Here is a 15,540-nt window from a genome sequence, read left to right on the forward strand (position 1 = left end):
GGAGAGAGAATGCTACAGCCTTGAAAATAAGCTCTCGGCTCTCCTGGCACACCTATTTTCTGTAAGCCAGTGGCATTCCAAATATAACTGCTGGCCAAGCTGCTCAGCCTGAGCTACTTGTGCTGGTAACTTTTAGACCCATTTTCTATTATCCTAATCCACTTCTTTCTTGGGGGAGGGCCTGCCATACTTCAGGCCTTACATTCTCTGGGGGACAAGGGGAGGCCTTAGGGACAGGGAAGTGGTAAAACAACTCTGCCTGTTCTTCCTCACATTTGTGAGTTCTGAGTAAAAAGTGAAGAGAGAAGAAAGGATGCTCCTCTGTTAGGCCTCTCCCAACTGAGGAAGGGTAGTGGTAAAGGCAGGCATCTCAGTGCTATTTTTAAGTTATTCTACCACTACTCTCAGCTACAGTTCTCTTCTTAGAGAGTCTCAAACACCAGTTAGGGAACTTCAAAAAACCACGGGGAAGCCAAAGACTGGCCCTGAGGGATGTGACTGCCACCTACTGGTGACTTCTGGGCTAGATCACTGGCTCTTTGATCCTGACTGGACTCCATGGAGAGGCTCAGCGGACTCCTTCTCAAGAGGTCTACTCTAAGTTAATTGTGCAAAAGGTAGCCACTGGTCCTTTAATCCTCAGTCTCACCCCTTGGCTTCAAATGTTCTACTGATATGTGATATGGAGGCCTACTCTGACGGCAGAGGCCTTCCAAGAAGAGAAAGAGCATAGTTTAGCCAGCACTGTCCCCAGGCCTGGAGCAAATGCTTTTTGCTACAGAGCTAAAGGTTTTTCTTCAAAAGGAAAACCTTTAGAGTAAGCACAGTAGTATATGTGTGTGTGTGGTCACTTCCTCCATCTCTTCACTGTTACGTACCATTTGAGAAACTAAACAGTAAGTATTCTGGGGCTCAGCAACTTGAGTTTGGAGAGCTACCAGTGCTGAGAGACAGGGAAAAAGAGAAAGGAAGGAAGAAAGAAAAAGGCAGTAGGAAGAGGAAGAAAGGGATAAAGAGAATACCATTATATAATAATATAATGGTATTATATTAGCAGCTACCATAAGTGCTTCAAAGACACCAAAACTTAACCAAGCATAAGATTTTTTAGTTTGGCATTTGTGATCACAATTAATTGCAAGAATAAATTTCTGAGATCTCTGTACCAAATAATTTTCCCCTGTCCCCAGTCTATAGGACCTAACCTAGCACTGTACTGCCTGTGGATGATCAATCAACACCAAGAACTGACCCACTGACCCTCATGATTCAGAAGCAGGGACAGAATCTGAGTAAAAGTTTGGGATTTAGGGCCGGTTACCGGAACATTCTATCTAAAAGCTTTTCAGTCCCCACTGGTTAGTCTCTTTACTTATCTCTTTATCCCCCTCCCACTCTTGCTGTCTGTTTCTAGATATGGATGGAAGGAGGAGACAGATGGAAGACTAAGAGGGAGAAAAGGGAACAGAACTGTATTAAAATACACACATTTCAGAAAACTCAAAAAAACACTGGGACCTTAAAAAAGTGAGACACTCACACAGAAACAGTAGGGGATGACTGGAGGGAGAAGTTCAGAGTTTACTCACAGGTCTGAATTAAGACACAGACAGGGAAAAAAGCACACACACATGCTATGCTTCAGTATGGAGCGAGGTAAGGTAATGTGAATGAGACTTAATGAGGTGGTAGACAGATGGTTGTAGAATAAGAAAGAAAGTCAGGACTACAGAGAAACTGATTTAGGGACTGAGATGAAGGACTTGGAATGATCGACATGTGTGTTACGTTAAGCCACAAAGCAGAGTTTCCTACATCTTCACTGTTCTTTACTTTAGCTTCATTTCCCAATGTATGAATGGGGTCATAATGGGCCATTCTGGGGTGTTTCCACTCCCTGGGGTATCAGGGCTTAGGACTTGCTTCTTGTACCTATGGAAGAGATATATCTGAGGCCAAGCTGGACTAACTGAGCAGGGAGATGAGGGAGCCTGGGAGGTGAAATGAGAACTTAAACTGCAGCAGAAAAGAATATGGACACATTGGCTTCCTGACTACCAGAGAATAAATACTTCAGGATAAAGTACAGGCTCTATTCATGAAGCGCTCTATTCATGGAAGAAAGAGTAAGTGAAGATCTCAGCATCTCTCCTCAGAGTATTAAGGAGACTTTAAACCTAAAACACCGAGGAGGTTCCAGCTTAGAATAGGATCTGATTCTTATGCTGATGACTTGCATGGTCTCCACAGAAGCAAAACTTAAACCCTAGTTGGTACCAACATCTAACAGGCCAGCAACAGAAGGAGAAAGAGAGAGCTCTTTCTCTCTCAGGAAACAAAGACAACATTGGGGGGTTTTGTGCTTTATGGCAGGGGTTTTAATGAGTGCTATTTCCTTTCCCCCAAACCCCAACATATAAATATTTGTTTATGGGCCAACAGCCATATGAATACACTCAGCTAGACTATGGTAGGAGCTGTGATGTTTTCAAGCTCCATGTATGGATATAGGGAGCAAAATCGCTTTGCTAATCACACAGGATAGAGGGAGACGGAGTACAGTAGAAATGTGGAATAGGGTAGAAGGTCCCACTGACAGTTCTCAGGAGGAAGAGAAGGAAATATAAAGCAAAACAACTCTCAGGGTGACGCTACTAAGAACACTTTGGCCAAACCTCTGCCCTTCCTCTTCTCTCCCCACAACTCACATACAAGAGGTGGGGGAGGGAGTGGCATATCTCCAAAAACAGATCTTTCCTGCCACCCACAGCACAAGAGACATGACTGTACCTCCAGAGCTTGCTTGAATCAGAGCGGAGGGGGCTCTGGCACCGAGTGGTGACTCACCTGTGAGATCATGTGATTATTCAAGGGTGGCTGCTGCTGAGGCGTGGGTGGGAGAGCAGGAAGTTGCTGTTGCGGCTGCTGCTGCTGGGCAGTACAAGGGAGAAGGCCCCGGACAGACTGGGATGAGGTGACCTGGCTGCACACTTCTGGGGCACCTAGCGCCATACCTAAGGCAAAGAGGAGACCCAGCAAGAGTTGTAAGCACAAGCCATGAACATACCCTCCCCTGGGGGAGGGGAGAGGGCTTTCCTCTTTCCTTGCTGTTTTCCTTGTCATCCCTCTTCTGTCCACTCCCCCACTGTCTTGGGCAGATCCATGCATGAGCACAGATGCATTTCAACAGTCCTGCTGACGGGAGTCCTCATCTTAGCAGGTTTCTACTCCCCGGGGACAGTAACCACCTTGACTGTTAATGTTTGGTTCTGGAAATAAACAAAATGTGAAGCTGCTGAGGTACCTTCCCTGGAGTGCCTAGAATCTATCCATCATGATTAGACAGCTGAAAACATGAATGTTTGCTTCCTGGGAAAATATAGATTCCTAGTCCCTTAAGAAACTTGTCTTCTCTTTGATTTCTTCTCAACTTGCAGCATCTCATAAAAGTTGCTGAAGGCAACCTTCAAGCACATGCCTGTGCACACAGCCCCACACACGTTCATCCAACTACTTTCCTCATTTCCAGGCTCTCCAAGTCATGTATGCATTTACACAAAATACTTTTACTGAATATCTATTATGTGCAGGCATTGTATGATGAACTGAGGACACAAAGGTAAAGGGAACGCAGTCCTTGCCCTTGAGCAGCACAGGATCTTCCGACAGGAGATGGACATCCACACAACGATTAAATTTGGTAAGGGATGCATCAGTGATATGAATAAAGTTGTATGAAAGCAAAGATGAGGAAGCATAACTCTTGGGAGGATTAGAGGGAAGAATTTAAAGAGGACGTGGCAGGAGTGATGGGTTTGAAGGATGAATAGAAGGCCTGTCAGACCAAGAGGAGACAAAGCTAATGCCATATTCAAAAAATGGTTGGGAACTCCCCTGGTGGTCCAGTGGTTAAGAATCCACCTTCCAATGCAGGGGACGCGGGTTCAATCCCTGGTTGGGGAACTAAGATCCCACATGCCGCGGGGCAACTAAACCCATGTGCCGCAACTACTGAGCCGGTGTACCACAACTAGAGAGGCCGTGTGCCACAACTACAGAGCCCATGTGCTCTGGGGCTCGTGCACCAGAACTAGAGAGAAGCCCGCACACCAGAACTAGAGAGAAGCCCGCGTGCCACAACGAAAGATCCTGTATGCCGCAGCTAAGACCTGACATGCAGCCAAAAATAATAAATAAATAAATATATAAATAAATAAAAAGAAATGGTTGGAGGGTCAGAGGAGGATGGACGTCTGGAAATGAGACTGAGATGGCAAACTGGAGTCAGGAAGTTATGCTACACTAAGTAATTTGGATTTTATTATGCAGGGAATGCAGAAACATGAATATTTTTAAGAGAGGACTGACATGGTTAGATCTATGTTTTAGATTGGTAAACTGGCTCTAAAAAGGGCTGAGGATAGGGAATTCCTTGGCGGTCCAGTGGTTAGGACTCCACGCTTTCACTGCTAAGGGCCCAGGTTCAATCCCTGGTCAGGGAACTAAGATCCCTGCAAGCCGCACAGTGTGCCCTGCCCCCCACCCCGAAAGAAAAAAAGGGCTGAGGATAAAGCAGGGAAACCGGCATGGATAAAGGCAGAGGCAGTGGGGTTAGAAAGGAGGTAACAGAGAAGGGCAACAGAAACCTAACAGAGGCAAAATCTTTACCACTACTGATGTCTTTTGAGGACAAGACCTACAGAACTTCTAGGACGAAAGTCAAGCAATTCTTCAGAGGCAGAAGGATGGTGAAATAGAGGCTCGCTGGGTAAAAAGAACTAAATACTCCTCTGCTAAGAGCACAGCAGAAATATATGGAGAAGGTTACACAGTAGCTCAGGAGAGCTGAAGGGTGGTTACCAGGCTGGCATGTGGAACATATGTTCCTTCTCAGTGACTGGGCTCCAGAGAAGCAACTGCAGCAGTCTCTTAAAGTTCTAGCCTATTGGCTGCTACCAGTTAATTACAGTATTACAAACTCTAAGGTTCCCTCTGCTCTACAAACCCTCTTTATAATCTCAGGGGCCACAGAATGAAAGCAGCCATCATCCTTATTTTAGTACATAACCTGAACCTGGGTTGATAGGGATGTCCCACCTCGGTCAGAAATCAGATAAAATAACCTAATCCCAATCTGTTTTTTTTCTATTAGGAAAGAAGGTTTGAAAGAAAATCAGAGAAGGGACTCAAAAGGACAATGGATCCAAGAAATCAAATTTCCCGTCATCTGGCTGTGTTAGTGTTTTGTTAAAAGGAAATATCAGTGATGTTTTGCAGAAGATAAGCAAGAAATGATGGAAGGAGAGAAGCTGTGTTACCTGGCCTGGAGATCCTTCCTGCACTGCCACCTTTACTGCTCCCGATGCTGTCACCCCGGGTGAGGATAGAGATTCCACTGAAGCTGCTGGCTTTGGTGACAGGGGGCCGCATGCTCCGGACAGAGCCATCAGAGTCCGTGCTGCTCCAAGGCCGTGGCTCCAGGGATTTGAGTTCGCTGTCTGTGCTGCTCTGGCGGCTGCTTGAGGTGCGGCTCAGCCCCTCACGGTTCCCCCTGCATGCAGAGATCGCAGTTGTCAGAGCACCCCTCACCTACCACTTCAGCAGAAGGGCTACGAGAGAGTTCATTTCTATTCTCTCAGTGACAAAGGAGGGGTGAGGGTTGGGGGAGGATGGACACTAACTTCTTGTTAGTTGGCTGGCCAACCAAGACTTGATGGGAGCAGACACAACAAGATCCAGTACAGTAACAAAGAGCACAGAGGCAAATCTGGAAGACAGTGAACTGGCAACTAATTCAATACATCAGACCAGAGGTGGACGGGAAACCACGTACATGATGCTGAGATTGGCTGTGGTCTCTTCCCCTGGCCCTTCAGGGGTCCCACACATGCAGTAAATAGTGGGGAGCAGAGGGGTACCAGTTCCTTCTGAGAGTTCTTAAAACAAAAGGACTCCTAGAAGTTACTATCGCTGGAAGGCAGGAGTAGCCAATGACATGGATAAATCCTACAATAGGTCTTCCATATAACACATATCTGAGCCAGCAGAGGTGCTGCTTACGGTCACTTTTTCAGGATTGGGAAGAAGAGTATAGTGGACTAAAGGGGCACTCAGTCTGATAAAGAGAACTCGGTCTAAGAGTCTGGAATCAACCCAACCTGTTTTGTGGAAGTTTTGTGTTAGTATCTGAGAACAATTGGTTCCAGGGTCTCTAAAGGCTGACATCCTCAGCAAGATCAAGCAAACATGCCCTTAGGAGTCAGGATGGCAAAGAGCAGGGGGCTGACTGCGCCTAGATGCTTCCATATTAATAACCCTATTGCCCTAGGCAAGGCACAAGGCTATTGAGAAAAGTGATTCATCCTCTCTTACTTTACTCTGGAAACATCAGGGTTATCCTGATGCTAAAATCACTGTTTGTGATTCTAAACAGCTGTACTCCTCAAGATATATGAGGCTAGCCTGAAAACCCTAAGTCTTGTTGAACTCTTACTGCTTCTTAATCAATAAGCACCCAAGAACCAGGAATTCTCCTTTCAGATCCCCCACCCTCCAACAACTTATGACCTAAGAAAACCAAATGACAATTATAAAGATTTTGGTATGTATACTGGGGGGCAACTGAGCAACAATCATAGTAGCTTGGGTTCCCTCCTTTCCACCACCATCCCACCCAAAGCAAATAGAAAACCCTATCCCAACCCTGGTAGCTTCCAAGACATTAGGCTCAGAGTTATTCTACTAAAGAAAGGTATTTTTCTTAAGGGACTAATGTTAAAGAAAATACCTTTCTTTATTAGAATATCTATTCCAAAGGTACTGTAGGGAAAATGGGCAAAATATATGCTAGGATCACTATTTTAGTTTTTAGCCAATCACGGTGGGCTAAGAACACACTGTCATAGCTGGTTAGGGACATGCTAATTCTCTGAATTCCAAGTAGATGTATATATAATCTCATTGCTTCTCTATGTATAGTTAGAATAGAGAACTGGAAAATACTTTACCCCTTTCTCTTGGGGATGTCAAAAGTAGAATGGGAAACAAGAAATAAGTATAAATCAGGGACTCTCCAGTTGTAGAACCGACCTGAAGTGAGAGCCAATGGCTCAAGTTTACTGAGCGGACTCAATAAAGATGTGTGGGTTTGTGTGATATGGGGATATAGCAGTAGCAATGAATGAGGCTGCTCATTAGACATTAGAACTTGAATTTTGCAAGACAAGCCCTAATGGCCTTTTATACCTAAATCAAACATTTGGACAATTCTGCCATTTACTTTCTTCTTCTACCAGGGATAGACAGGGAATGAGTCAACTTTAAACCACTCTGGGAAACTTGAGCCAAAGTACTGATCCAATTCCCCGAAGACAGTAATGGCCAAGTGCTCAAATGTGGATTGCCTGATGATCCTGTGACTTACCTGGGTTAGTACACTACACCCCTGAGAATTAGAGAATCTGAGTCTGGGCTAGGAAGAGAGATCAGTTCTCTTTCTCTTGCTCTACAACTAAACCTAATCTCTAGTCATGGTTTTGTACTTCACTAAAAATAAGGCAATTAGGGAAAGTTTACCAGATTTAATTCTGAGCAGTGGATTGGGTTGTGTTATGGAGGTGAAGGACAGAGGACATTCACACTTCACAGTCCTATGAAATCAGGAGCTGACTTTGTTTCTACAAGTGAATTTAGTGCTGGTGAAAAGTCCCATTTATTGGGTCTGGGGTAGACAGGCCTGTGGAAGAGGTGACAATAAATATCAGTAAGCCTCGGTGTGGCTTATTTATCAGTGGAGTAGAATCTTCCAAAGAATAGGGAAGTTGCCATAGTTACTGCCAATGTGGATGATGGAATCTGGTGTTATGAGCGTTTGTTTCACACACCTGGGAAGAAAGGTTTAAAGCAGTTAGAGAAGATCTGCTTCTAATCATTTGAATTCTGGACTAGTATCCAAATAGAGGAAGAAGTTACCCCCTTAAGAGTCAATGGAGCTACAGTTTAGATGACCTAGATCTTTAATCAAAACTCAGTATGGAAAGCAGCCACTTAAAAGGAGGTCTGCATAGGAGAGGACTGCACCTGCTCACTAGATCCTTCAAGCTATTGTCTGCACAGTTTGATGTAGTTTGATGCTCCATGGCACTAATAAGGCCATCATTCTCAGCAGTGAATTAATTAGGGGTGATGTCTGTAGGGAGCTGGTGTAGTGTGGCGAAAAGAACACGGGACAAAGAGTCAGTCTCAGTTTTGCCATTAATAGCCATGTAAACTTGGGTTAGCTACTTAATCTCTCTGCTTTTGTTTTCTTACATGTAAACCAGCTTACCAAATCAGGATACTGAGAGAATTCAATCAGATACAGTATACTTCGGCAACCATAAAGCACTGTGCATTGTCACACGCAGGAGTTAATTTAAAACTTCTGTTTACTATAGGTATTCTGGGATGTTTATGGAATATGATTGTTTTTTTTTAAGGGGGACTCCACTATCTATCTTGACCACCACCAACAATGCAGAGCCCTTCTGCCTGGGCTTTCAGATGGACCTCAGGGCAGCCTGCTCCAGGAAAAAGAGTTCAGAGATGTGGAAAGGGAGATAAATCCTCCATCCCAAGAAGGGGAAATCTTGCTATCCCAATTTCCACATGATTTAACTAGCTTTAGAAAGGACAACAGGGAAAGGACTACTAAAGTACTGGGAATGAGAGCTCTAATATGTGTTAGTCAGCTCCTACCAAGCTTAGGATTGAAAAAGAGATAAACCCTTTGAAAAGGGTGAGACCTGAATCCTAGTATTAAATACTCAGGTTTTCTGTACTCTATAGTTTTTCTATTGGTAACATGGAAAGAATATACTTAAAATGAGTTAGTGCCAGGATGCGGTCCTAAAATGCTTCTCTCACCACTGCCTTGTGTAATTGTCTGGGGTGGGACTGAGAGACTGAGAGGAAAGGGTGATTCTCATGACTGCCTTGTGCAAAATGGAGAATATGAGGCACTGGAGAGGTTAGTACAGCAGTCTTCACCAACATTAAGGATAAACCATGGACAATCATATAAAAGACATGCTCTAAGTCCATTCTAAGGCAGACAAGTTCTTTCTGAGATCATCTTACGCATTGCATTGTCCCAAAGAGAAAACTACATAGACAGAGGTGTTTGTATGTTTTTTTATATGGATGTGTGTATTATTCTTTCTTAAGGATACAAAACATTCCCTATGCCGGGTCAGGGATAAACTCTTCACATCTTTCCATAGATTCGGAAAAGGTAGCCAGAAGACACCCGTTCTTTTACCTCAATATATATATATATGTTGAAATCCTCCAGAAATGCCCAATTCCAGCAAACTTCTGGGATAGAGCAGTACCTATCCTAGACATACTTATTTGGTCCCCTTCACCACCTATCCAGGACTTACAATGAAATCAGCAACAATAAAAATAAAGTCATTGAGCAATAGCCATTTTTTTTCTAATGGGGAAAAATATCCAATGTTGCAAATACCACAAATTGACTTATTCCACAAGCAGCCATGCATGGAGCAAACTCACTCCGCTGAAAAGATTAGAGCAAAACAAAATAAAATTAAAAAAACAAAACAAAACAAAAAAACGAGAGATATAGACCAAACAGAGGTACCTAAAAATTTGCCTTCTCTTGTGAGAGCTAGAAGAAAAGGCTTCTTTGGAGAGTCTGTTGGTTAACATCAAAGAAAAGCATCATTACAGGATTATATTAACCTCACTGACAAAGCTCAATGAGAAGCAGGGAACATGCTAAGTGGTACTAACCTGATGTCATTTAGATATCCGTTCTGGCCAGTCTAGGTGAAGGGGAGAAAACGGAAAATAACTTATAAGAAAACAGCATGGCATAACCAAAAAGTGTGTCCATGATGCTATGAATACCCAAGGTCCTCAAACCAAGCTCAACCCCAACAGGGAGAGAGGGAACAGCGACAGGATGACCCACACCCACACACCCAGTCTGACTTCTCACCTTTAATGGAAAAGAGCATTCGGCATTTTTAGCCTTCCCACAGAGTGTTTAAAAAGAGAGGTCAATAAAGGTAGGAGTATGGAAAGGAGAAAGGAAAGTATTAACCTAACTATTATTTCTTTTTTAGCTCTAAATTTACTCTCTCTAGAGGTAAGCTGAGCATAATAATTGGTGTGCTTGGTCCTAAAGAGTGTATTCAAAGGAAGGGAAACGGGACACAAGAGAAAGAAATTTAGTTTTTTTGGAAACCGTCCTCAATGACTATCCCACTTCTGTCCTCTACACTGGCCAAAATGAAAGACATTCTGACCTGAGACCCAAGGGGAGTAAGAAATTGGGGAAGCAGGTACTTTTCAGAGCCTAGAAAAAATGAGAAAATTAAAAGCCTGAAACATTCCTTTTGGGGATCATTTCCTGACAAGGCCATTGAGCTGCTGAGTGAAGTGAGCATTATGGTGGACTCCTGAGCCTTAGAAAAAGGTAACAAGAGTATTTAGCTGCTGAGCACAGGGGGCTCCATGCAGAGCAGAGCCTATGTGGGGCAGCTTTCCCAATATACAGCTCAGGCTCCAGAGGAGGCTGCAGCAGCAGCATTTCCATCCAAACACCCTTCTTGCCACTCCCCTTTTATTTGGACCGCCTCTTCCTCCCCTCTGCTGCAACCTACAACTCCACCCTTAAGCAGTTCCCTTTGACTGGCCAGGTTCTTTCCTCTCCACATGAGAATCTTTGGCATATAGTGGGCTTTGGCCATTTTTCCTTGCCTAGACCTTTTGAGATTCCTGATACCTCTACCACAGCAAGGGTTAGGAAGTGCTGAAATGAAAGTGATAAATCCATAAGGACTTAACAAAGAATACATATATTAGTAGAGGCTTGAGAGACTAGATATCAGAGAAAAAAGGAGAGAAGAGCTAACTTTGACTTTGTTATGGTTGTAGATAGATATATTCCAGTGTTGTTCATAACAAGCACTAATATCCTATTAAAAGTTGCTTGTGCTTTCAGAATGGCTTTGCTAATGGCTGGCATGGTGGGAAAGTCATTTTCCATGTGTCAGTGAAGCAGAGGAGCATATCACAGATAGCTATGCTATGATGTCACTGGAACTTCTTAATCTAAAGAGCCCAGAGCAGAGCAAGCTATTAAGAGGTGGTTTACTTTAGGGGTTAAGAGCGTGGACTCTGGAGCCAGACTGCCTGAATTCAAATACCAGCTCTTTCACTAACTAGTGGTGTGATCTTAGGTTACTTAACCTCTCCATGCCTCAGTCCCTCATTTATAAAATGAGGAAAATAATGTAACCTATCTCACAGGCCTAGTGTGAGGATTAAATAAATTAATGTGCACAAAGTGCTAAGAACAGGGTCTGAAAGATAAAAAGCACTATATAAGTGTTTGCTATTAACATCCACCATCCTGCCCTGTCCACAGTTTAGGGTCATCACCAGCCGTAGTCATGTACAAATGACCTCTCTCCTCTCATTCCACTCAACTGATTTGCAGATAAAGTTAGAAAACCGTCTTTGGGCTATAGCTGGATAATTTGGAGGATGGATTTTTCTGACTCAGAATGGAAGACTACAAAACATAAGATAAGAAGATTCCTTCTCCTTGGACTTTGGGCCAGAAGGTTTGTTGTGTATCTGTCCACAGTGAGGCTCCTTGGAACACTTGGGTCTCCTGAGACAATGGAACAAGTTCACAGAGGAGTTCAGTTTTCTAGAAGTTAGAGACAATATTTTTCTGAACTAGGTGATGATGAGAAGATATATATATTTTTGTCTTGATGAGGGAGGGGAGAGTGGGAAAATGGGAGGCGAGTAGTGTCTATCTAAGTATATTGATTAGAACTGGCCATCTTTTGATGACAAAGGGAGGCTGGCTCTTCTTCCTCTGTTTGCTACTTTGACTCTAAGATAGTGCTGCTATCTGGATCATACATTTTCCGGAGATTTGTTTCTCTCTTGACCTTCCTGAGTTTCTCCTATACTTCTGTTCAGTCTGGTAGGCAAAGGCCACCAGATACAGGGGTACCAAGTATATCTGATATTGCCCACAATTCTTAAGAATAAAGTTGCCTACAATAATCCATGTTGCCTTTTGGCCCACGGAGCAGTCCTACTCTAAGAAACAAGGTAAGAAATATAGGAAGGAAGAGACTTCCTATTCAGGTCGAGACTGTAGGGAATAGTGAGTGGTACCCTCTGTGCATGTGGAATGTGGAGCTCAGAGAATGGATGCCACATCTGTGCTCTGATAATCACCAACATAGCCTAAAAATGAGCCTGGCCAAACAAGATGAATGTATAGGCTGTGTGGACACTAAGTCTTCCACTTAGAAGCAAAGATGCCTAAAATGGACAGCGGAAGTGAACGAGGGTAAGCAGGAGGGTTTGACGGGCAAGATTCAGGGCCCTTCCATAAGCCCTGCCAAAACCATTTCTATTGTCAGTCTAATCATATCTACCAAATTCAGCCACTCCATTTGTTCTCTTTATATGCCACATGCATTAAAAATAGTAAGAATAAAAATCTGCAGCTTCCTAATAAGCCACATTTAATTTTAGAGATCAAATACGGGACTGGCTGATGTTGGTTAAAAACAAAAGCAGAAAAAAACAACAAAGCATTTATGGAGGTTTCATTCCATTCACAGTTCCAAAGATTAAGAGCTAAAAGCTAGGGGCTGACAACTCTCAGAAGCTACACTTACCTCTCGGGCAAATATTCTCTCTCGGACCCTTTGATATTCCTCCTCTCTCTCTTCTATTGACTTGCTCCTCCTTCCATCCTGCAATGGAACTCTGATCTAGATCGATGAGCAGAATTAAGCTAGTTAAGTTCTCCTCGTACTGCAAGCTCACTGCACACCAGCAAGGAAGAGAAACCGGGAGAGTTTATAGTTGCCATCAAAAAAAATGGAAAAAAAAAAAAGAAATAAAATTTCCAGTGTTGGACAGGTTTCACTGGGTACATCTGACCATGCAGTTTGGGAGATCAGGTTTTCTGGATGGTTGGGGCCTCTCCATCTCCCCACCCCCCCAACCAACCAGAGTATCAAGAACAATAACTTTTTATAAGGATTGGGTTGCTTCCTTGTGTAATCAGGTACTCTCCAATCAGTAAGGATGAAGAGAATAGCCCAGGGAATAAAACATTGCTTTGGAGGGAAAGCAAGGGATAGGAGGAAGCTAGAGAGGGAGAAGAAACAGGTATTTAGCAGAGCTAAATTTAGAAGAGTTTTTACAGAACTAGCACCTGACATTATCCCTTTTTTAGTCACTAACGCCATGGCCTGTAGAACCAAGTCACACACAGCTCAGCAAAGAGGGCCTTGGAAGTGAAATCCCAAGGGCGAAGCTAAACTCAGAGCTTAAGCATTTTTCCTCATCTTAACTATAGCTACTGGAGGGAGGGAAAGAGAGAGAGTTTACAGAAATAGAGAAGAAAGAGAACAGAGCAACACAAAGAAGAAAAGAGAAAGAAAAGGAGAATAGAACAGAAAGAAGGATGGACAGAGAAAGGACCAGACAAATGAGATACGGTAGAGAAAGGGGAGAGGTAGAACGACAGAAAGGGATAAGAAGTAAATGGAGGACAGAGAACCTTACACTCTCTGAAAAATGCAGTGAGGTGACTAGAGGGGATGGCTGGCCAGACCACCACCTCTGGCTAGCCTACGACCCAACTCTCTACCACTGTCTTTTCCTCTTAGCCTGTGAGTTGTGAGCACTGTCCTGGGTAGAATGTTATAGTGTCCTTTTCCATACTGCTCTTTAAGGCAAGGTGCTCTGAGGGAGATAAGTCATTAAATGCATGTCATCAGGTTATAAAAGATTCTGACCTTCCATCCAGAGGCTTTCAAAGTTTCAGATGAAGCAACCAAGGAGACTGCTCCTCTAGGCTGATCTTCCTGGACTTCACCACTCTCCAGAGGAAAGCATAATTTCAGGAGTATCAACTTTTGACTAGATGTAGTTCTCACTAGCCTAAATAACCTAAATTCTGCTAAACGTCCTTTTACAAATCCCATTCCAAGAAGACATAGGACCTCGAGGTGCTTTACTGTCCTTAGCCCCTAGCACTGGTAAACCAATGGCAGAATAGGAAGAGCGTTGGGCTTTGAGGTCAGGCAGAATCTAAGCTCTGCTACCTCTGAGTAATGTCACTTAAGGCAAGTAACTTAACATCTCCTAGCTCAGTTTTCTTATATTTAAAGTGGGGCTAATGACCCCCATCTGGATTGGGTTGTGTGGAGGATTAAAAGAGATAATGCATATAATGTGTTTAGAATAGAGGCTAGTTCAGGGAAAACACTCAATAAAATAGCAGTTACTGTGTTTATTATTAATATTACCGACAGACAGTGCATAGAGCCTATCCTATTATGGATCAAGCCTGAAGCTGAGAGATGAAAAGTTCACAATAGGGAGAGTTTCCATTCCACCCCAATATGCCTCTAGGCCTGAATAATTCCTGATCCACAGAAAAAGGGTTTTGGGAAAATGTAGAGAAGGGCATCAGGATGGAAAGGCTCTTTCTTGTTTTTTAAATTTTATTTGTCTTTTTGTATGTTTCATTGTTTCCAATCTGACCCAGCATGTTTGTCCACGATAGATAATGGCACTTTTCTCAAAAGGACTCCCTCAAATACTCAAGTAGCAAGCAGGAAAAGTCCTGGTCTCAAGACCATACAATATCCAGAGAAAACTAATTTTGACTCTAGAGGTAAGATATTATTATAGTTATTATTAATTAGCAAGACTAAATATTGGCTTTACCCAACCATATTCTTTAAACCTTAATCCTGGTTCTCTACCTAACCTCCTTTGGAGGCTAAGCAGAAGCAGGCTGGATCTTAACCCCATGAAGCTAGGAAAACTAACCCCCAAACATCACTATCTGAAGGATGGGCTAGAAACCAGGGCAAAAGCCAGGCCCATAAATGAAGGGATGGGGCAGACTTTTCACTTCTTATTCCCACAGGAGTGGATCAAAAACCTGCCTGAGGTTCCCAGCATCAAAAGCCAAATTAACTCACTCACCTTGGTGGAAGAAGTTGGGAAAAGAATAAGGAGTTTGCAGAAAGGGATCAGAAACACCTTTACAAGTGGGTAAATTAGATAACAATTTTGCAAGTTCAAGGCTAGCCCTGAGATAGGAAGAGTGGAACTGGGATAAAGTAGCTTTGGGTGGTTCCCAAAGAAATCCAGAACTATTAAAGAAAAAAAGAAGGGAGCCATCAGCTGAATCAAGGCTGAAGCAGGGAGGGACCTTGCTTTGTCCCAAAATGAAGTGGAGTTAGAAGTCAGTGGCAGAACCAGGGAGTTCCAGGCCAAATGAGAAAACCCAGCAAACCTCAGCACCATGTCTCTCTGGGGCTAAGAGGGTGGCATTTAGCTCAACAAGTGCAGTTAGTCCTCAACATTAAGCCAAAGCCAACTCAGTATAGCTCAACACTTTTTTCCACACTGAGATATTACGAGTTTTCTCCATCCCACAAAAATTCTTCTCCCCTCCCAGTTTCTCTTACT

At 43.3% G+C, this 15,540-nt stretch overlaps 1 protein-coding gene across 21 annotated transcripts in view; it reads right to left on the reverse strand.

The window, feature by feature from the left end:
- Positions 1–15,540, reverse strand: part of R3HDM2 (R3H domain containing 2) — a 148,859-nt gene that overhangs the window by 18,552 nt on the left and 114,767 nt on the right. For 10 of the 21 annotated variants that reach the window (XM_027106757.1, XM_027106751.1, XM_027106743.1 and 7 more), the window contains 5 exons: positions 12,720–12,815; positions 9,796–9,827; positions 9,644–9,697; positions 5,319–5,551; positions 2,848–3,014 (listed from right to left, as the gene is read on the reverse strand). In XM_027106757.1, the coding sequence (XP_026962558.1) occupies positions 2,848–3,014; positions 5,319–5,551; positions 9,644–9,697; positions 9,796–9,827; positions 12,720–12,815 (582 nt within the window). The remainder of the gene's footprint in view (positions 1–2,847; positions 3,015–5,318; positions 5,552–9,643; positions 9,698–9,795; positions 9,828–12,719; positions 12,816–15,540) is intronic. The other 11 variants (XM_027106746.1, XM_027106753.1, XM_027106744.1 and 8 more) reach the window with 3 other exon arrangements.

Source organism: Aethalodelphis obliquidens, unplaced genomic scaffold (assembly GCF_003676395.1).
Source record: "Aethalodelphis obliquidens isolate GAN/ISIS:26980383/991018 unplaced genomic scaffold, ASM367639v1 scaffold8, whole genome shotgun sequence".
Classification (NCBI taxonomy): Eukaryota; Metazoa; Chordata; class Mammalia; order Artiodactyla; family Delphinidae; genus Aethalodelphis; species Aethalodelphis obliquidens.